This window comes from Arachis ipaensis, chromosome B10 (assembly GCF_059453495.1).
Source record: "Arachis ipaensis isolate K30076 ecotype BB chromosome B10, ASM5945349v1, whole genome shotgun sequence".
Taxonomy (NCBI): Eukaryota; Viridiplantae; Streptophyta; class Magnoliopsida; order Fabales; family Fabaceae; genus Arachis; species Arachis ipaensis.
This window is the reverse complement of record NC_142435.1, coordinates 1,844,488-1,867,222: the sequence shown is the minus strand read 5'-3', so window position 1 is coordinate 1,867,222 and position 22,735 is coordinate 1,844,488. Positions and strand designations below refer to the sequence as shown.

Sequence of the window (22,735 nt, the reverse complement as noted above, 5' to 3'; positions counted from 1 at the left end):
GGTTAAGGCTTTGTTTGGGAGCAGTGGCCGGAAGGGCAAGGCGAGGAGGGAGTGGCAGGGACAAGTGGGTGCTTAGATATGGAGGCACTGCAGTCCCTTGTCTTCATGGAGCTCCCAAATAGGAGAAGGGCTTTCTCATCCACTCCTTCCCTTTTCTCAGTGCCATTAAGGGCTCGACTCCCACCTCAGAACTCCCAAACATACATGAAAAGGATTGGGTAAAGTAATAAAAAACATTACATGTCAGCATAACTTTGCTGATATGAGAATAGGGAGAGTTTATGAAACAAAACCTAGAAACTACACTAGCACAAAATGAAGAAATTAAATATACTGACAATTTGCTAGGAAAGTGAAGTTTAATGTCACTGTAATCATCGGAAAGAGCAGTGCTACACTGCCTCAATTCATTGGCGGACATCCATGGCAAAGATAATAATTGTAGAGAGAAACATAACAATTTTACTTAAACCACTCATAACCTGCCAACTTAGTTGGATTATTATATTTCCGGAGGGATTTCTGGCTTTGTATGATTTTCCCATTGAAAAATATCTAGCTGATTACTAATTATGTAAAGAAAGCTAGACAGCGCTCTGCGACGATGAAAAGGAAAGGAAGTCTTGAGCACACTGGTCTTATTATAGATTTTGAACATAGCAGCAGAAAAACTGGATGACTGAATCTTTTTCAAGAGAAGATCTGAGTACCGATATATAGTAGATTGACAATCGAAAGAGGATGATTTAATCCCATGGCATGTGATTGTGATTGTGATTATTCATACTAGTCAAAAAGCAATATCTGAGAAATAAGCAGATACCTTGAGGATAGGAAACAAGCTATTCCCTACAAATTTAGTTACCACTTAGGAAAATCACTGAAATTTAGAAAGGATATTCTCTAAGTCACCAAAATTTGATTAACCATATAATCCAAGTTCATCTGAGATACTAAATGCTAAGTTGCAAACAGGATAGTAGATAAGCCACAGGCAACAGAGATAAAGAATCAAGATCATAAAATGAATTTAATTCGATAAAATTAGGACATTCACTGATATCATTTTAAACGCATTGGATCAGTTATGGGCTGCCTCAATAAAATGCAGCAGAGACAAAGTATCTTCTTGTGAGCGGCATCCGGCACATGACAACTAAGGTGAAAACTGAAAAGCACGAATACAAGCTCTACAAAATAAATTCTAATGGTTTTTCAGATAATAGGTAAACAATGGAGTGTGCTCAGTGTGATAACAAGCACAACCAGAAGCCGGAAGTCAAGCAAAAAATGTATGAACATATATAGTTGCAAAAACCATTACATTAGGATTAGAAGATATGGAAAATACTAGCAGAGGGAAGAGAATGATCCAGAGTTATCTGCATTATTCTCTAATTCATGAGGCAATTTTCCAACTTCTGATCAAAGTACTTGAAGAGCAAGAGTTAGAAAAAGGAGATTACCAGAGAATCTGCATTTTATTAGCATCATTAGGAGAAACACTTCCAGCAAGAAACAAGAATAAGAGGTTGATCCAGCAGAACAAAATAAACATCAACCCTTTATGGTTTCCCCCGACAATAGTTTATGGGGATGGTCTCACACTGGTCAACAGAAATACAGCATGAATGGATAGAAAGATCCTAAATTACTATGACAAGAGCGCAGAAGAAGAATAGATTAAGAAAAAGAAATGAAAGGAAGTATAGCTCCTACATACAGACCTAGCTATGGATACTCCAGCAGAATCTTGCTAGTTAATGTTATGGAAGAAACAGGAGTTCAGAAAAAGAACCCTATAGAATATTCTATTCCAGACCAAAGAGAACTATGGACAGGAACCTGGACATGCTTCAGGATTAATTTTTCATCTTAAAAGACCAGAAATAACTCCATCAGGTTATGTGGCCATTATAAATGCCTGGATCAAGTTTTCAGCTGCATGTTTTTGTTCCGGTGTACCCGATATAAGAGCTATACGATCACCTCGGGAAGATTTGGTTTCAGAAATCTCTACTGTTGCTCCAGAAATCTGGATTAAAGGAAATAGACATAAAATACACATTCAATGAAGCATATTGGCACCAGTTGCTAAGATATTCAGGTACAATGGGTACGGAAGCACAAAGAAATTGTTATTCAATACTAAATGCTAATATGATAGTGAGTGACAGCGAGAGTATGAACATCTTATGGTCCATCAGATGTGTGACAAAAAATGAGAAATCTTGATAAATTTTCCATTTAGTTTCTGCACAAGTAATTGCTTCCTTCTTACGAAAACTCAATACTGACTTGGTGAAACTCAGTTTCTTAATTTTACATTCTTGCAAATTGGACCGACATGATACAGCATATATATGACAATGTAATGGAATCTGCCACTAAGATAAGTATAGAAAGAGAAATGCTAGGTGAACAAGTTATTTTTGTAATCAAGTCCAACCAAGACTTTTCTTCTTCTTATGCCTTTCCTCCTCCTTCTTCAACTAAAATTTTTTGTTATAAATGCTTAAACTATTGGACCACCTTGGTTGAACTTAATTACCAAAATGACTTGGTCATGTAGCATCACCGGTATAGAAATATGTATTTTTATAGGAGGCATCTTCATTGAATAAAGAATAAATGAAAATAGCAAAATTAAATCCTACGATGATAAACCTTGCAACATCACATGCCAACCCCTTTGTATGACAGATAATATAGAAATGCATCTTTCAAAACAATAATTACTTCCCTGAAACATTCAGTGAAAGAAAATAAATTCAGAGCTGGAGAACAAACCTTCCTAATATTAGCTATATTTGCCCCTCCTCTACCAAACACTTTGCTTACAGCATTAGCTGGGACCAACATCTCCATAGTTGATGTGGGAGGCAAACTGAGTATAACAAATGAAGGCGCAGAAACATAGTTGAAAAGAATTAATCAGATTAACATAAAAGGGGAGTAACGTAGTTGCAAAGTATAAAAATGTATGTAGAACATTGATAAAACTATATACTAACCCTCCATATAGCTTGTAGCCATACGAAGACATAGATCCATAGCCATTTTCTCCCATCTATTACAATGAAGCAAACAATACATGATGCCAGTGGCCTACATTTAAGAACTAAAAATAGAGAGTGGATATTTAACAATAGACAGAAGAATACAGAATGAAATTAATGCAGCTGCCAACTTCTTGTACTAGAAAACAGAACACAGTACTGGTGGAAAGGATGTGTTGAATAAAAGGAACAGCTCTAAGAACAAAAGAGAAGAGAATGCTGAAATTCATCAGCACTCACTACATCAACTTCACTATATTTTCATATCATCATAACATAATATTTAAATCCAGATATACCATCCCAGCACATGACCAAGGAGCTATAAAATTTAAAAACAATGGTAAAATACACTAAATTTTAGCAGAACCTATAAATCAAGGTCACTATCTAGTGTCCATAATATAATAATTTTCTCCAGAGAATAGAATCCATTATCATATACATTGGAAATAAATTGTCTCAATCTTAAGAAACTAATAAAACAAATACATTTCACCATTAAAAAAATGACAAACAAATAAATAAAGATTTGTGAGATATTTGATATCATAAGCAGTAAAGTACCAATAAATGATAACGAATTTTATCCATACATTGAACCAATAACTTCAAATCAGAAGCATATAGGATATGATATTGAATTAAAAAAAAGCAGTAAGACATACCGAATAAGATCCAAAACCATGCAAGCTGCTGGAAGAAAGCATGTTTAGCCCAGTTCCACTTTCAGTCCTCTGATCATAAGCCAATGGAGCAGGGACATCAGGAACTGGAGGGATGACAGATCTCACTGGAAGAACAGAACCACCTGAATAAAATGATTCAGAACCTATAGGGGGAGGATTACGGCCAGTGTCCCTTTCTTTCAATACATCATCCCGCAGTCTTAATACAATCTGGATTAGTGCATCTCTCACACAATCAACTCCACCAACCACCTAAAAAGAACATTGAATAAACACATACACAAAGTAGACGAGAAAACTTATTTAAAAAAAAAAGAATTCAAACCTCAACAAGTTCGTCATTCACATCAGCAATTTTAGGCTTATTGCTTTTCGAGATTCGAATATCTGCTCTAGTCCGCTTCCGAATTTCGTTTATGATTGAGCCACTTTTCCCAATAATACATCCTATAATTTTGGATGGAACTAGGAGCCGGATTGAAACTGGGGTGTCATCTTCATCATTTATTGTCCCTTGCAGAAGCAAAACAGCTTCCACTGCCATGGATTTCAGATCACTTGATGACTACAAAATACAAATCATACTCCATGACTATTTACTCATTTTATTATACGGAACAACAGCTCACGAACATATAATGGGAAAACCTACTGCATGCAGAGTACATAGGTATCAACAAACTCCAACAACTGGTAAATCAAACACGAAATCGATCATGAAATTCAATGATTTGGAGCAGCTTTCATGTCAAACATGCAACTCCTCAACTCAATACCCATGTCTAATGTGATTTTTCCTTTTTCTCATACTAACATATACATTTGAAAATTGAACTTATAACAATGAACAAATAAAACATTGATAACACATAAAAGTCTAAGCGTTTCCATGCAAATAAGATATATCAAAGACTCTACCATGTTTAATACATCTCAGTAAAAATGCTCAATCATTGAAACAAGTGGAAGAAGCAGATATAGTATACCTCTGTTGCAGTTATAGTGATTAAACACTCATCGTGACGAGCCTTGGAATCATCAACCTCGATACGAGCACCACTAGCCTGCCTTATATTTTTAATTATACTTCCTCCCTTCCCGATGACACATCCAATCTTGTCAGAGGGGCATAGCATTCTAACAATTAATTCCTCAGATTGTGAACCACCAGGATCAGAAACGGCTGGAAGTGCAGATGAGTACAGAGACCATGCATTTCCTGAATCAGCGTAACCTTGCAGATCATGTACATTTGTTGCACCTAGGATTTGAGGAACAGGTCTAGGTGGGATAATAGGATCTGAAGTTGGGTATAGTCTGCCAGGTGGATAAATTGGAATGTCTGAAGGAATTATAAGGCTAGGAGGGACTTCTGGTACTGTAGTGTCAAGAGGGATGTCCTCCTTTGGAGAGAACTTGTACATAATAGAAGAAACTGCAAACAATGCTCTTTTAACAGCTTCTGATTCACCAGTAATCTACTCACAATGGGGTAAATGAATGTAGTAAGGCCAAAAAGTAAGGTAAAAGTTCACTGCAAAAGAATTTGTTTTAATAGCTAAATAAAATATCCACGTTGAAATGTCATTCAACATATAGAAATTGTAAGATCCCAAAGCTAAAGTACTAAGAATGTTTAACGGATCAGAAAAGAAAACTGTTAAGGTAAGCTACTAGAAATATTAAATGTACCAACCAACACAAAATTGTCAAAGTCCATAGCACATGAGTGTGCCGGATTGGCCCTATCCTTTGCAATAACCTTGATATTTGTCCTTGTCTTTACCCTCAATTTTTTAATGGTAGCCCCAGCCTTACCAATGATATTTGCAGACTGGCTTGATGGAACAAGGATTTGGCATTCTTCCTTATCCTTCTGTTTCTTTTCAGAATCTCCAACGGCTTCCATGGCATTTGAAATGACAGAATGAACCTTGAGAAGAGCATCTTGGGCAGCACATAAAGGCTGCATATTATTGAGCTCATCATCAACCTCAAATTCTTCCTTCTGCTTAACATAGCAGTAAATTGTTACAACCCGGTCCTTGGCACCAGGAAATGGATCCACCACCTTGACTTTTGCCCTAGTCTCCTGCCTTATTGTATTGATGACTTTTCCATTCTTACCAATGACATTCCCAATAACTCCATCTGGACACAGTATTCTATAGATAATCAATTCATCATTTCCCCTTTCAACTATGTCATTCACACGCCGCTTTTGATTCTTCCCGTTTCCATCATGGTCCCTTTGATTGCGATATCGTTTCCCAGTCTCCCCCATTTTACAAACCACCGGTGAGACTCCTGGGAGAAAAAAGCCAAGTAAATAAATACTGCAACTTTCTTTTCACCAAACTTCTTCTCCCATGCCACCCTTGTGACAACAATCTTAAATGAAAGAATAATCCAACTAATTAAACAGATTTACATAGATAAGTGAAGGTATTAAAATATGATTCACCGCAGGATGAGCTTGCAACACCAACATATAAATTATTCTAATTATATTTAAATTGAAAACAAGCAAAGCTGAAAATGTGGAAATTAGTGGTGTTTAGTAAATATCACTCTTGAGTGGAGTGAAGAGAATCCAACATTTTATGCTATGATTGGGGCCGGGGGTGTAATCGTATAAGCATAATTCAACACCAGCTTAAGAAAAGAAAAAATGGTATAAGATGGCGTGTCAAATGGGGAAGGAACCTCACTTAAAAAGGAAAAGAGCTAAGAAAAATTGAAGTTTGTGAAACCAAAAGTAAGAGACTTGTGTACCTGATTAATAGATATAAAGATAAGATGATGAAGAAGAAGCGAAGCTAGTTGAAGCCCTGATGTTTCGAATTTCGCCGAGAAACGCACTCGATTTCTTGTTTCTCTGAGAATCTCTCTACGAGGCAGGGCAGGATCTATTCACCTTTTCTTCCTCCTTTATTTTGTTGTTTTACTATAATACCCCGCTATTAATCCATTTTTTGGTAATTTAAAAATTTAATTTTTACTAAAAGTATAAGATTATTTTACACAATTATTATGTTTTGTACAGGTAATTGTAAAGTTGTTAAGGGAGTTGAATGTAATTTGCGAAAAGAAGTATGATATAGGGGTGTAGGGGAAGTCGTGGTTTAGTTGAAAACCTAAATAGTGTGTGGTTGGGGGCGATGGAAGAAGAAGCAGTTGGAGAAGGGTCGGAGGCGGTTCGGCGGGCGAGGAAGCTGCTGTTTCGGCGAATGCTGGTGGGGATCAAGGATGGAAGATTCTTTTTGGGCGGATTCTACTGCATCGACAAGCAAGGCAACATCATTCTCCAGGATGCCGTCGAGTATCGCACCACTCGCCGATCCTCTCCGTCTTCCCTCGAACAGAGGTGCCTTGGCCTCATTCTCATTCCTGCTTCCTGTCGCGCCACGTGTCATGTTGATTGCTCTATCGACGAACAGTTGTCCCTTCTATCTCTTACTTAGTTAGTTATTATTGTCTTCTCTTTCTTCCATTTTACTCTTTGTATGTTTATTACAACTCTTGCTTCAAACTTAACTATTATAATTTATTAACAAAGAAGAGACTACTCTACTTGTATTCATTTTATTGATCGTTAATTGTAGCCAAATTAAGACGTCCTTCATTAATGGTATAGATAAATCAATGCAGAAATGTAGGTCTAAACACAATTCATACTTCGTTTAAGTCTTTCTTTCTTCACTTTGCAAGTAAGCTGTGGAAATTTTGGAAACTCCACCTATGACCAAATCATTGCCAATACAATAATATCTTCAAAAATACATATAGTCATAAAGGGAAACAAAAGACATATGTGACCTAATGAGGTTGACCTCAGAGAATAGAGTTAACAGAGGTATCAATTTTATGGCCAATTCTATGGTGCTTATGAGTTAGTGCCTAAATTTTGCCTAACTTAACTTTTGTAGTAAGTTTTGATTTTTTAAAAATTATTTATTGTTATATCTTTTAAATTAAATATTATTTTTTAACTTTTTTTAGTAAATAGGCATCACTTTTTAGATACCATATCATTCACCCAATTTTATTTCATGATTTCCAGAAACTATCTTCAAACCTTGCATATTACAGTAAGTCTTTACTCTCCTCTCACAGAAATCAACACTTGCATTAGGGAATATTACAATAAGTCTTTTCTCTTTTTGGCATTCAATGCTCCCTGTCCCTGGCAGTCCCCTTTTGTTGGAATCTGGCTTAAGGGACTTCTTTGAACTAGAGAGCTCACTTTGATCAATTAGGGAAACTTTCTATGCAGCCTCACATTTTGTTCCAGAATCAACTTCTATCCTTTTGGTTGAGAATTTGATCCTCAATTTTGTACTAGGTACTATGGTTTCAGTGGCAATCATGTTGTTATAAAATAAGACTAAACTGTGAGCTCATTCCCTAACTTCTCAAAAAACAAGTGGAGTCCAAATACTTCAGAGGGCAAGGGCATTAAGCGTGCAATGCTTCCATGTGCAGATAGAACACCTACATGACAAAAATAAATACATTCAAAACAAGAAACTAAGATAGTAACAATCACAGAACAAATATCCTAAAACTGCAATGCCCTACTTAACCCTTTAAAACTTGTTTTGATTAAAACTGTAGCCAAATAGGTTAGTTTAATGTACGATACCGAAATCAGAAGTCTAGTCTCCAAATCTTGGAATAGATAAAATGAAGTGAAAATTTGGAAATAAATGCTTGAAAGAAAAGAAAATTAACAATGTGAAGATAAAATGAATATGAAGAGAAAGAAATAAATACAAACTGTAATTTAAATAACAAGTAAATTAAAGTTTAAAATAACTAAATAAAAGAAATTAAAATATTCGAAAAGAAATGAAAAGGGAATAAAACAAAAGAAACTGAAAATAAAAGGGAAAAAATTAAGAATAAAGGTAAATTGACTCTGGACACTTACATTCATGGCGTCAGTGTAATTTTGGATTTTGTAGAGTTTAGTGTAGTGTTCAGGTTGAAGTCCATTTTTCACCTCTGTCTTTCTTCTATTTATAGTCCAAAAAGATAGATTTGCAGTGTTTTTTTTTTCCCACGAGCTAGCTTCCTCCTATTTCTTAGGTTACGATATTGCCTTGACCATGAAGAATCTTGACTTTTAAGTTTGATGTCTCATGTCTCTTCTTACATTGGTCTTTAAGTCCCACATTCTTAAGGGCTTCTGGATAAAGCCTTTGTGTAATTACTCATTTCGACTTTTAGAAGTGATCGACTTAACTCCTTTTATGATAAGTTGAATCCTTGTGTTAAGCTCTTATGGAACTACCCTTATGATACTTCGACCTACATTCTCGTGGAACAACCCACATGCTATGACATTTTGACTTACATATTATCGACCCACCTTTAGGTCAAACGAACTTAGTCGAGCTATCTCTATTGTCGAATTTTGTGCTAAATCACAAAATCAGCATAGATCATATACCTGCCTCTAACAAAGCAACTCACTTTCGACATCAATTAGCAATTTCTTTTTTAATGAAAGATAGTGGAAAAACTCCCACGTATTCATTGTTGATTTTTCAATTGATATATTGATACACGAGAATAGTTGATTTATGCACCTCAAGTCATGCTATTATATCTGAGATTAATATTGCTAGTAATTTAGCATGCTTGTAAAGGTTGTTGTTTGAACATCAATCAAACATGTCATTCATTCGTTATCAAATGATAGTTATGGAACATGGTTGATCAAAACCTATTACTGTAAGGTGTTCCATAAACAATAAGATATGGTACAGTCCTGAGAACAGTGTCGATGGGAATTGCAAAGTTAACACCTGATGACATTCCGCTCCCTGAAATTGCGTGAAAAATAGCAAAATAAGTATTCTTGGGGAGTTGGAACATTAGTGAAGAAAGAGGATTGCTAGGGGACCAGCAACTTTTGTGATTTGTAGCCATCAAATAGCCATCAATGATGGTTTTAATGGTGTGAGATTGATGTGAGATTTCATCCAATGGTTCACTTTTCTTTGCTGGTTACATGCTGGCCAGAATTTAACAAAATTGCTGGCCCCTAGACTTTTCCGCAAAAAATAGCATACACATAACAGTTACCTTTTCTGGTGAAGGTTGCTGTGTTTACGCCAATAACATGGCCGTATGAGTCAATCAATGGTCCACCTGAGTTTCCTGTTTTCCATCCATGCACACATAACATCACAATTCAAACATTGGCACTGGAAACATCAGGAAAATGAGGTGTGTTGCTTGCCTGCATTAATATCTGCATCAGTTTGAATAGCTCCTTTAATGGCTCCTCCATTTGGTGAAGGTATCTCACGCCCTAAACCACTCACCACCTGCAAAAGTTACACCATCATAACATCCGTTTCTTTCAATACAATGAAGTAACACCTACAAGGTGCAACACTTTTTGTTCTATCTAGGAAACAACATGAAAAATTACCCCTGTTGTGAGAGTATTTTCATATCCATAAGGATTCCCAATTGCGAAACAACTTTGACCTACATGTAACTTGTTAGATTGACCAAGAACCACAGGCCTGATTTCGTGCCCATCAACATCAATCTGCAAATACAAAAGGTTTAATTACTCTGTTGTTTCCTGTAGTTTTGCGAAATTTTCAATTAGATTCTTATATTTTTTTTCTTTTTAATTGGGTCCTGCACTAATTTTTTTTTCAATTAGGTCCCTCTTGATAGTAATTGGCTTAATTGTATAGGATCCCAACTGAAAAAAAAAAACAATTGGTGCAGGGAGTCAAATAAAAGGAAAAAAAAATGTAGGAACTCAATTGAAAAAAAAATCGGTGCAAGAACCCAATTAAAAGAAAAAAAAGTATAGGGACCTAATTGAAAATTTCGCGAAACTATAGAGACCAACAGAGTAATTATTGTCTGTTCATCTTTAGAACCTTAGAAGGTAAGTGTTGATGCCTCAAATGACGTGGTCAAGTTAAGGAAAAATGTCAGCTATGCAACATCAACACGATCAAGAGAAAAGAAACTTTGGACCATTATGATTGGCATATAAAGAAGAATCCTATAAGATTGACAAATAAAGAAATCAACTGTTGAGGGGAAAAGAAAAGGATTAGAATGTACCTTGAGAACAGCAAGATCATAGGCTGGATCAAACCCAATTATCTTTCCTTCACTGTAGAAGCTATTCCCTTTGGCATCAACTAAGAAAACCTGTAGACAGTATCATGATTTTACATTAATATTAGTGCTGTGCTGCTACTCAGATAAAGGTGTTGGGCAAACCGTGGAGAGCTCTCGACTATCGGGAAGACTTCGGAGAGGAATCAAGTGAGATAACATAATATGAGAAGACATCACATCCAACTCAAAACCTTAAGATAGTAAGTTAATGAGTCTCTCATCTTATTAACTCCTCACTCTTCCTTATTTTCTTAATGTGTGACTAACTTTAACACTCCTCGCACTTGCAACACTAACAAAATGGTGGTTGTTTGAATGATTGGGAACACTCTTGATACATAGCTAGAAAATTGACCACACAAACAAATTAAATCCAAAACGGCAACAGAATTATGAAATACCTTACAACGTTGTAAACCACTTGTATCAGTAGCAAGTTTGGCAACAACATGGTAATTAGTAACCTGTTGAATCAAAAGAAGTAATATGAGGAAAATCAAAGAGAGAATGAAATTCCTTGTCAAAGTGACTTTTCTTACTACGTGACCAAATTGATCCCAAATGAAGCCAGAACCAGTGCCTTGGACTTTTGCATCTGCATCCTCATCCTCATCCAGCATCCTCAATTCAATGTCTTTAATGAAAACAACAGATGGTGATGTTTCCTGTGATAATCCATCCCCAAGTTAAATGCAAAAGAAGTAATAAAGCAACAAGGTAGAAGATTGCTGACCTCAAAAAGGTGGACAAGAAGGTGTTCTTGTTGCTGAAACTCATCTTGTAGCAGGTTGTGAGCAAGTGCAGGTGGTGTAGATGAATTGAGATTAGCAAGGGCAGGCCAAGAAGAAACAAGAATGGAGGAGGCAAAAGCTAAGGCTCCTCGCCTACTCATTCTTCTTGAGGGAATTGGGTTTGCCAACCCAGACAAGTTGCTTTGGATACAAAACACTGCCATGCCTTCAATCAATCCTAGCAATTCAGATTTCAGTATTTCACAACACAGGATAGCATAATAACGGATCACTCTCCTTCTGTTACTGCTTCCGTTACTTTTAACTCTACTGTTAACTAACTAAGAAACTTGTTCATTGGCTTTGCCAAACTAATTGCAGGAAGACACTAAAAATGTCTTTTTTTTTAAGATGTTTATATATGTCATTTTATTATTGGACATCTTTATTAAATCGGTTAATAATTTATTTTTTAATAAATTAGAATAAAATCGGTTTATTATAACAATAATAATAAACCTAATTGTCTGAATTATAATTATTAGACTCGGTTTGATTCGATCAAATTACACAATTTGAATCAAATATTTTTAAATTTTTTTATAAAAAGATAAATATATCTCTGACTTTTTATTTTGCAGACATTTAAATCCCTAAAAATTTAAAAATACAATTAGATTTCCAAAAAGAAATTGGATTTATTGTTATTGTTATAAAAAAATTAATTTTATCTTAATTTGTTAAAAATTTCAAAAATAACCGATTCATTAATACATCTAATAATAATGCGACACGTAAGCATTTTTACAAAAAGACGTTTTACACGTATTTATAGAAGCATCTCCCATAATATTATCATTCAAATATTAAAAGTATTAATAAAAGGAAAATGTTCCAAGAAAAATAGATCTTATGAAAATTTGTAATAACAATGAATAGTCAGAAAATATTTTTTTTTTCGGACACGACAATAATTGATTTAGAGATAAAGACAGGTGGGTTTTTTTTAATTATTATTCCTATTCTTTTGGGTTTACAAAGACAGGTACCTTTACCTGCTATCTCCCATGACCTTGGGCCTTCTTTCTATGCCCATTGGAGCAATAGTAATAGCTTCTAAATGTTTTGTTTTAGAAAAGATAGGACACACTCATTATAATGAAACACAAAGGAATCGATTTACTAATGAAAGAATTTGTTAAGAGTAGTCAATAACCTTTTAAAAGCGATTTAAAAAATATAAATATTTTTATTTAGAACTCCGCTAGAGAGTCAATGAAGTATTTGTACAATGTGTATAATGGGCTATTTATTTGGCCCAATATGAGTTAAAAAATGAACATTCAGGTGAAATACTACTAATTTCTCAAACACAATACACTCATACTATCCAGAATAACTATCCAACTACCAAGGATAATAAACATCTGATATCCTACTGAATCGAACATCTTTAAATCCCCATTGTACACATTGTACAGATACTCCATTGGCTCCCTATACTTCCTCTTTTAGACGACTAAATGTTTATTTTTACACAGGACTAGTCTATATACACAATATTACGAAATAGTTTCACTAATATTTTAACATCATTTAGTAAGTTTTTAAAGTATCAATTTAATTATGTTTTAGTAAGAAAAGCTAATCTCACATCAATTGCTGTTAGAACGAAAAAAAAAAAAGAACAAGAAAACAAATTAAGCATACATACACGTTGATAATTGCTTTTGCCTTTTGTACGGATATACAATCTAGCCCACAAAATTAAGCAAGGTGCTAAGTGCTAGCTAATTATAATTTCTAATAACAAAAAAAAAAACTAAGAATAATAATAATAATTGAGCAATGCTAGAGGGCCAGCAATTTTTGTGATTGGTAGCCATCAAATAGCCATCAATGATGATCAATAGTGTGAGATTGGTGTGAGATTTCATCTAATGACTCACCTTTCTCACTGCTGGCTACATGCTGGCCAAAATTCAACAAAACTGCTGGCCCTAGACTTTTCCATAATAATTTCTTGACACAATATATTAATTGTTTCTGGTGAATATAAGGATCTATATATTTTGTGATCGCAAATTAAGAAGAAGAAAAAATAAATGAAAAATTTGTGGTTGCAATTTCATTTCTGTAAATAAGGTCCTTAATTTAATTTTCTATTTTCAATAACTGAATTTTTTTCCCCTAATCTTTTAGTGTATATATATACCAACAAAAAAAAAAGAAAGAAAGAAAATTGGTAAAGAATCATAAGACTATGATGTAATTTAATCTAAAGAGTAAAATGCACTATCTGTTTGGTAAGATGAAAATGCACAATTCAAAAAAAGCAGAAGCTAAATATTAAGATATAGCAAAATTTTCTGGCACATCACCTTCCCATACATTACATGTCTATATATATATAATACCTTATTATATATCTAATTAAGTATTATTTCTAGCTGCTGCCTGAAGTCTAATTTGTCTATTGAATTTCTGAATAAACTCTTCAACCCTCCTATTAAGATCCTCATTTGACATTTTAGAAAACTCATCATTTTCTTTCTCTTCTTCTTCTTCTTCAACTTTTGCTCCTTCACTCCCTGACCTCCTAATCCTCACACTGCTCTTCTTACTCTCATCAATCACAACACGCTTAGTTCTATCACCTCTCTCCGATTTACTTCTCTTATAGTAACTCCTTCCAATACCAACTTCTTTCTCATCTTCATCATCACCATGCAATGGAAACAGAGAATGCTTCTTCTTTGGTTCATTATATGCTACAATTTCCAACACACGTTCTTGTGTAATCTCATTATCATCATGATGACAATGATTAATGATAATTTCCTTCTTGTTCTTCTTCTCGTCACTCACAGTTTCTTTGGGACTAATATTAATACATTGTTTATCAACTTCATAGCTTCTTATTGCTTCTTGCTGCTGGCTATGTTTTACATACTCTTCATAAATTCGAAGATCTTGCTTCTTTTTTGATGAAGAGAATGCTCCATAGTCAGCAGCTATGATGAGGATTAAGGTGTTTGACATGAAGAACCAAAAGATGTTGTTGTTCAATAAATCATAGGGAGAAAGGTTGAAGATATAAAAGATGGATATGTATATGAAAAGGGAAAATATAGAAGCAAAGAAAGATAAATTCAAATTCTTTGCTTTCCTATGTTGTTGTTTTTGGGCATAGTAACGAGGTTTTGGTTTGTAATGTTTCATGCAATCATAATTATAATCTTCCTCTAGATATGGTTTGGCCATAGTGTATATAGTATAGTTTATGTGAGAGAGAGAGAATGTGTATGTATGTGTTTGTTTTTTTTTTGTTAATGTGATTTTGGTGGGGAGTTCTAAATGAATCACATGGACCATTTATATATGGGTGTGATTCATGATGATTAGGTTGCAAATGATTGATATTACACAATTACAAGCATGCCCCTCTCTCTATTATTCTCAATATGTGCCTATGTGGCAAGGTCTCTATCTCATCATTTAATTTAATGATACTAAATATTGAACACAAATGTGCCAGCTAATATTTTGTACATTAAATTAAAACTGTATGATGTGTGTATTTGTGTTGAATCTTTGCTTCCTTGCTATTCCTTGTATTTTTCTTACGAATCAATATGATATATGGATTCATGATGCATGATACGCCACGTATATAATATGATGATATATAAATATTACTATCTTATAATTATTTTACTTGTTTTACTGGGGTGTTATCAGTTCGATTTGGTTCGGTTTTGGACCAAAAATCAACCGAATCAATCTGTTTGATTTTTACAAAGTACCAACTAATAGATTGTAATAATCGAGTCGAACCGAATCAAAAGCGATTTGATTCGGTTGATTTTTCTTTTAATTCTAACTAATAGAAAATTAATTCCAATCAAATAATGTTTAAAATAATTAATAAACTGAAATAACATTTAATTATATTCACATTCAACAAAATTTTAACTCATTCCAACAACTAAACATAAAACAAACACATTTATTAAGTCTAAAATTTCTATTTCAATGCATTACTAAACCACTTTTTTGGTTCAGTTTGGTACGGTTCGATTTCTGTTAAACCAACCGAAAATCGAATCGAACCGATCGGTTTAATTTGAAAAAAAATTAAAAAAAAAAAACTATTTTTTCGGTTTTCTATTCGGTTATTGTAAATTTTGACTCGGTTTTACGGTAAATTTCGGTCTGATTCGATAACTTACACCCCTATTTTCTATCATAGACAAATCTATGGGCTAATTAAATCACGGAGATGAATCTAATCATACACAAAAAAATGTTTTAAAAAAGTCATGCACTTAGTAAGATTCATTCACGAGATTTGAGAGGAGAAATTAAAATTATTAATTAGGTGGAATGAGGGAGTGAACACTGAACACTAATCAAAAGACATTTTGGTGTGTTTGTGTTGGATTCATTTTCCGCTTGTTATTTTAATTTATTTACAATGATAGGTATGCAAGTTAAAAATTATTATGCATGAAAATGAAAAGGGAAGAAAGGAGGGAAAGTCAAAAGATCTTAAACGTCATGATAAATTGGCATTGTTCAAACACGTAGCAAATTGTCCACATACTAATCTTCATTCATTCAGCGCCTAATTACTGATTAGTGATTATTATAAAGTATAAGAATTGAATAAATAGTTTGAATTTAATATATATATATATAATAAATAATTGATGGAACACAATCATGTGCGTGCCATCAAACTCAAAGTATCAAACCCCATTTGTATACGGCATGCTGAAATGTCGAACTCTATATATGTTATTAAGTTAAGATTAAGTTACTTGTTTCATTGCAATTGCATGGACCGTAACCCTACTCAAACATTAGAATAAACAGAAACCTTAATGATAGGCGTAGCGGTACTCTTTCTAGGGAAGTATATACCTTTTCGAAATCTCTAGAATCTGTACTTGGAAAAGATTGATTTCAAATCTTTTGCTCAATTATTGTACTATATATATAATGATAAATATATATTTTTGGACAACGACTATACAGTATTCTCTATAAAATCTATAAAATTTTAAACAATAGTATCCTTATTTTTTATTTTTATTTAGTTTAAAAGAATATATATATATTTCAGGGCTTTCATGAATTGCTCTTGGATCAATCCAACTGAATTTATTAACAAAAAAAAAAATGAAAACCAGACATATGCCCTTGATTGATGAGCATTGTATGGAAATGATAACCTAAAAAGGAAGTAACCCATGCAAAAATAATTACTTAGCTTTTATCATAATTATATCAAAATTAATGTAATATACAATTGATCAACAATTTACGTACTAATTCTTCTTAATTCAGTATAATGTGATTAAATTAAAGTTTGTGAATAAATTCGTTTACAAATTTAAAGAGAGCTAGCTAATGGCAAACTTAAATAAGGATAGAAATGGCAGTGCAATATTCCTATTTCGTTAATTGTCCCTACGTGAAATTAAATTAAAGCTTACATACATACATTTCTATAAACTTCTAGCATTATTCCTCTCAAATATATATTAATTATTAGCAAACTATATATCAATTAAAATATTGTGTAATAATATTCCTATAGAAGTTGATGTAAAATTTTATTTTATTTTGTTTTAAAGTGGTATTTCTAAACTTTTGCATGCTATTGGCACAATTGAGAAACCTTCTTAGTGTTAATCTTTTTCCCCCCAGCTAGGATATAAACATATATAATATAAGTGCAGTGCATTTAACATTGCTCTTGAGGTTTGTTTTGGTTTTCAAATTTTCATACATACAAAGTATTATTAATAATATAAAATGTATGTCCCAATATTCTATTATTAAAAGAAAACATATAAAAATAAAACTATTTCCTAAGCATGTGGGCTAAATTTTTTTTATACGAGGTTGACATGTGAGTTATGTTGAGTTATGGAATACTGGGGAGATATACACGATTGTGACGGCGTTCATTTTTTTGTTTTAGTGAAAAGAAATCGGATCGTCCGATTTTATTACAGCAGAGAGAGAGGGACACAAATCAGATGGTCTGATTTGTGTGGAGCAGAATTTCGTAGATACTGAAATTAAATCCAGAATTTTCTGTCAGTACACAAATTGGATCCAAAGTTTCCAGTACCTCCAATTGGACAGTCTGATTTATCTTACGCAGTCTTCACACTCTGATGAAACATCATAAACCTTCATAACTTTGCTATACACCAACCCTCTCTCCATATTAAAATTAAAAAGTGCCATGTATGTTGTGTTATATATGGAGTAGTGTACAAACTACAAAGTAACTTGTGGCTATGCGGAAAGTGAAACGAAATATGATTGAACCAAATGTCTGAACGCGTGTGAATTTGAGAGAGGTACATGGACACTTGTGCGATGAAACGAAAAATTTCAAGTTTTCTTTGAATGATTAACAACATGACTAGTTATAGCTTCTGTCTACTAGCTAGCTGTATATCTTTATCCGCAAGATAGTTAAATTATTGAACAAATAAAAACCAAAATCACACGACCAAAGACAAGAAATCATCAATGCAAAAGTCTGCGTTACTCTTTGCTGAATCTTAGGCACAACATATAATTAATACCATAATAATGGTGCTTGTGGGTCCTTTGGTTTTTATTCCTTTTTTCCCTCGCTCCTTAATTACTTCAACCACTTATGTTTAGGGTTTATTATATTATATTATAAAAAATTTGTCTCAGACTAATCTAATGTAACTAAAAACCTTATTTCATGATACCATAATAAGGTTTTGGATGTAAACTTATTAAAAATTTCCCAAAATAACAATAGATAACATATAATTAAATATATTGAGAAGACTTTATATTATATAATAAAGCAAAATTTTTTAACTTGTTTTGAAGAATTTTAAAAGTATTCCTTGAAATTATTAATATATATTAACTTTATAATTTATTAAAAAAGATGCTTACATAAAGACACATAAAACGTCTTTTTGTAAAGACGCTTACGTGCTGCATTATTATTTGACGTATTAATGAACCGGTTATTTTTTAATTTCTTAACAAATTCGAATAAAATCAATTTTTTTTAGGATCTAATTATATTTTTAAATTTTTAGAGATTTAAATGTCTGCAAAATAAAAAGTCAGAGATATATTTGTCTTTTTATAAAAAAAATTTAAAAATATTCGATTTAGATTGTGTAATTCGATCGGATCAAATCGAGTCTAATAATTATAATGCAGACAATTAGATTTATTATTATTGTTATAATAAACTGATTTTGTTCTAGTTTATTAAAAAATAAATTATTAACCGATTTAATAAAAATATCTAATAATAACATAAAACATATAAATATCTTTAAAAAAAGATATTTTTAATGTCTTTATTAAAGTAGTCTCCTTATTAAAATACTGACTTATATTATTCTTATAAATTTTATTTCTCGCAATATAATTTTTTTCATTGAAACAAATTAAACGCCTCTTAGTTAAATAATAAAATTAATTAATTACTACACATACCTTCATCTTTGTGGGGGCCATCTCTAACTACTCTTTTCGTTTGTGTAATGCTCCAAGTTTAACACATGTATCATGAAACCTTTAGGCCATGACATATTGAACAAGTGGCAAATTCTACTTGTGCAGCCTCTCTGAAATTTGGGTCCCAATTCAATTAGCTTGGTCTTTTTCAATTGTGTGTGGCACTAATCTAATCATGTTTAGATTTTACTATATAATTATAGCCAATTCTAAGATGGTGACGTAGGATTGTGTGGCGCACATAATATTTCAATTTAGATCCAGAATCAATGTAACAATAATGATGAATACAATAACGAGATATTTGTTATATTAAAATAATTTTTGACGGCAGAGATGGGGTTGGTTCATCATTTTATAAGCTTATGTATTCATTCGTAGCCTAATGCCTATATAACTTCACCTTAATTCTGCCATGATATGCTCTTGATTAATTTTGAAAATGCTTATATTAATTAGATTGATTGATGAAGTTGGTCATAAAAATAAGAAGATGACTTCGATAAAGACACTAAAAATGCCTTTTTTTATTTTAAGACATTTATATGTATTGTGATATTATTTTATATTTTTTTAAAATTAGTTAATAATTTATTTTTTAATAAATCAGAATAAAATCGGTTTATTATAGCAACAATCATAAACCCAATTGTCCGCACTATAATTATTAGACCCAATTTGATCCGACCGATTTATACAATCTAAACCGAATTATGTTTAAATTTTTTGATAAAAAGATAAATATATCCCTAATTTTTATTTAAAACAAAAAACAAAAAAAACTCATAATCCAGTAGGTTATATAAATTAGTCGGTTCAATCGGATCTAATAACAATTAGGTTTATTGTTATTGTTATAAAAAAATCGGTTTTATTCTAAATTATTAAGAAATTAAAAAATAATTGATTCATTAATACGTCCAATAATAATGTGACACATAAATATCTTTTACAAAAAGACATTTTAAGCGTTTTTATAAGAGCATCCTACTAAAAATAATTCATTTATTTACGATAAAGAGGGAACAAGAATTGGCGGGATACAAGAATGGAAAAAGGAGTTGTCATTTTAGAATTGGATAATTATCACTTTCTTGCGTGATCTTCATATCAGCTAAAAGATTATATGTTCATTATAAAACCCCCTTGGAATAGGGTTTTGTAGTAATGAGAGGAACACTACATGAACAACCAGATAATGATCAAGTTTCCTTTGTCTCGTTCATGTTTACCCTATCATCATCATCATCTAAACTATGGAAATAACACAATAATGAATTTTACTATTAGTATTTTTGAAGAACTTTAGGGTGCAACTATTTTAAGATTATATCACATTTGAATATTATTATTGTTGGTAAATTATTGACTGTTTCTTTCATTGGTTAATAAGTATCTATGATACACGGACACTGACACGGACACGGGACACGCCGACACGCGAATTTTAAAATCTTACATGACACGGGGACACGCATACTTATAAAATATAAAGTATTTTTTGGATAAATTGTAATAATATTTTAATATTTTATTGATATTAAAATATAAATTAATTTTTTTAATTATTTTTAATGTCTTATTTTAATTATATCAAGTATTTAAAATATTTTTTGTTTTAATAAATAATAATATATACTATATCTAAATTTATTTTAACAATATATATTAAGAATAAGACCGGACACGCTGACACGTGATGGTATTTAGGTGTGTCCAAGTGTGTCCGGAGAAGAATTTTTTATTTTTTATTGAGACACGGTTTGGACACAGCAGACACGCGTGTCGGACGAGTGTCGGTGAGTGTCGTGTCCGAAATGTGTCCGACACGCGGACACCGCAACTCAGCGAAGTGTCCGTGCTTCATAGATAAGTATGTATATAGCTAAAGTGACAAATGAAATGGAACCAAAATAAAATAAAAAAGTATAGACCAATATACTATCTACTAATTTATTGTCAATAATAATTAATTATTATATTTTAAACATATGCATAAGGAGACATTCAGAAAATATATATATAAAGACACTTCTATTAAACACAATCATAAATAAGAGTTAGCAGAAATACTGTTGATAAATGTAGCGCGATTGAAATAAAAGAGTGGTTGATTGGATTCTTTGCTGTCATCTGGACAGTTTGGTTAGAGAGAAATTATAGAGTTTTCAATAATCAAAGCTCAGGTGTGGGGGATATTATTAACAGATCCTTTATGCTCTCTGACGAGTGGATTGTTGGTGAACCTTTTGGTTGTTGATGGCAATGCCGAAAATGACTAGAAAGTGCTCTACTTTATGCGTTGTTTGCTGACGGATTGTACTTTAAGTTGACTTTGTTACTTGTCTTTCTGTTGTTCCATCCTTTTGTGTTGAGCTCTTGTTTACTTCAAAAAAAAAAAAAAAAAAAAAGAGTGGTGCGTACTATTTATATAACTAGTATAATTAATTGGAATTAATTATACTGGATCCATTGATATTTAGGGTTGGTAACTTTGCTTAGCTTGGAGTTCAATGAATCAATTTCCGTGAACAAGCTAAGGGAGCTCACAAACTAAGGTTGGGGGGTCCTTACAATTAGCCGTTTTGTTGTAGGAAAAATCTACGTCTCATCTAATTAATATTGTTTTAGTGTAGTCTTTTCATCATTAATATGATTTCGATTAGATTATTATTATTATATATATTATATGAATTTTATTATTGTGTCTCGTCCATGATAAAGTTCTTTGTCTTCATTAATTAACAATGACAATTTGGTTTTTGGTACCCTAAAACACCAAATGACTATTCCATATTTAATATTTAATATCTAAACCACCTAAAGAATATGATTTACTAAAATACGACTAAACAAACATTACATGTTATATAATAATCTATAATAAATTTAATATTTTAATTTAATAATTATATTGATACTTAAAAATAGATAAAAATTAGGCAATAGACGATAGTAATCAATAATAAAAAGATAAACATAACATAAAAAAAGTGATTGATCAATTTAAATATTATAAAAGTAATGGTACAAGCTAAACATGCATGCATGGTAGAATTGAATAATCTGGGCCAAGGTGGATTCTCATACAAGATAAGGGGTAATGATCTTCTCCACCATAATTTTTTTGCTAACATTATTATACATAAAATCTGATATAGCCCTTCTTTTAAAAATTTTATTTTAGTCTTTTTTAACTGTAAAATTATTTTTTATCCCTCCCTCACATTTTGCATATGGTCAAATGATTCCATTACTACAAGTCATTTAAAGGATGCGACAATGTTTTTCCTTTATTTTTCTTTACCTCTCTTAATTTCTATATTTCTCTGTAATTGGTTTATAGTTGTTAATAAAAGATTGAGTATTAAGTACTTTTTGCTAAGCTCTTTCTTTTTTTTTTTTTTCTTTTGGGTTGTTGTAGTTGGACCAATCCAAGTTGTCCATTATGTCTTTGGTCTTCCTTGTTCTATAACCCAACCCACAACACAAATTAATATTGAGAGTTTTGTTTAGGATAAGGAAAAAGGTACCAATGGTAATCGTACTA

General features: G+C 32.3%; 4 protein-coding genes across 4 annotated transcripts; 1 reads left to right on the top strand and 3 right to left on the bottom strand.

Moving 5' to 3' along the window:
* Positions 1 to 1,465: 1,465 nt before the first annotated feature.
* LOC107622367 (RNA-binding KH domain-containing protein) lies at positions 1,466 to 6,664 on the bottom strand. Its single transcript, XM_016324236.3, has 8 exons — positions 6,524 to 6,664; positions 5,445 to 6,055; positions 4,735 to 5,226; positions 4,074 to 4,313; positions 3,728 to 4,000; positions 3,015 to 3,070; positions 2,791 to 2,887; positions 1,466 to 2,035 (listed from the first exon to the last, which is right to left on the bottom strand). Exons 2-8 carry the CDS (start codon positions 6,030 to 6,032, stop codon positions 1,904 to 1,906), a joined length of 1,878 nt encoding a protein of 625 aa, XP_016179722.1. The 5' UTR covers positions 6,033 to 6,055; positions 6,524 to 6,664; the 3' UTR covers positions 1,466 to 1,903.
* Positions 6,665 to 6,909: 245 nt separating this feature from the next.
* LOC107622370 (Small nuclear ribonucleoprotein family protein) lies at positions 6,910 to 7,331 on the top strand. The gene has a single exon (XM_088503142.1). The coding sequence runs from the start codon at positions 6,910 to 6,912 to the stop codon at positions 7,210 to 7,212; it is 303 nt and encodes a 100-aa protein (XP_088359268.1). The 3' UTR covers positions 7,213 to 7,331.
* A 2,002-nt stretch (positions 7,332 to 9,333) lies between these two features.
* On the bottom strand, positions 9,334 to 11,932 carry DEG5 (DEGP protease 5). Its single transcript, XM_016324237.3, has 8 exons — positions 11,646 to 11,932; positions 11,452 to 11,577; positions 11,314 to 11,376; positions 10,853 to 10,942; positions 10,194 to 10,316; positions 9,999 to 10,086; positions 9,842 to 9,916; positions 9,334 to 9,579 (listed from the first exon to the last, which is right to left on the bottom strand). The coding sequence occupies exons 1-8, from the start codon at positions 11,865 to 11,867 to the stop codon at positions 9,473 to 9,475; spliced, it is 894 nt and encodes a 297-aa protein (XP_016179723.1). The 5' UTR covers positions 11,868 to 11,932; the 3' UTR covers positions 9,334 to 9,472.
* Positions 11,933 to 13,994: 2,062 nt separating this feature from the next.
* On the bottom strand, positions 13,995 to 14,980 carry LOC107622369 (uncharacterized). Its single transcript, XM_016324238.3, has one exon. The coding sequence runs from the start codon at positions 14,905 to 14,907 to the stop codon at positions 14,077 to 14,079; it is 831 nt and encodes a 276-aa protein (XP_016179724.1). The 5' UTR covers positions 14,908 to 14,980; the 3' UTR covers positions 13,995 to 14,076.
* Positions 14,981 to 22,735: the final 7,755 nt, after the last annotated feature.

Bases quoted from the DNA above. Each gene is read 5' to 3' on its own strand.
- LOC107622367 (XM_016324236.3), bottom strand. From the start codon at position 6,032: ATGGGGGAGACTGGGAAACGATATCGCAATCAAAGGGACCATGATGGA. The intron at 5,227-5,444 runs GTTGGTACATTT...CATTGTGAGTAG, and splicing joins ACTTTGACAATTTTGTGTTG to ATTACTGGTGAATCAGAAGC. The intron at 4,314-4,734 runs GTATACTATATC...TGTATTTTGTAG, and splicing joins TCACTATAACTGCAACAGAG to TCATCAAGTGATCTGAAATC.
- LOC107622370 (XM_088503142.1), top strand. From the start codon at position 6,910: ATGGAAGAAGAAGCAGTTGGAGAAGGGTCGGAGGCGGTTCGGCGGGCG.
- DEG5 (XM_016324237.3), bottom strand. From the start codon at position 11,867: ATGGCAGTGTTTTGTATCCAAAGCAACTTGTCTGGGTTGGCAAACCCA. The intron at 10,317-10,852 runs GTACATTCTAAT...TTGTATTTGCAG, and splicing joins ATGATCTTGCTGTTCTCAAG to ATTGATGTTGATGGGCACGA. The intron at 9,580-9,841 runs GTAACTGTTATG...ACGCAATTTCAG, and splicing joins AGCAACCTTCACCAGAAAAG to GGAGCGGAATGTCATCAGGT.
- LOC107622369 (XM_016324238.3), bottom strand. From the start codon at position 14,907: ATGGCCAAACCATATCTAGAGGAAGATTATAATTATGATTGCATGAAA.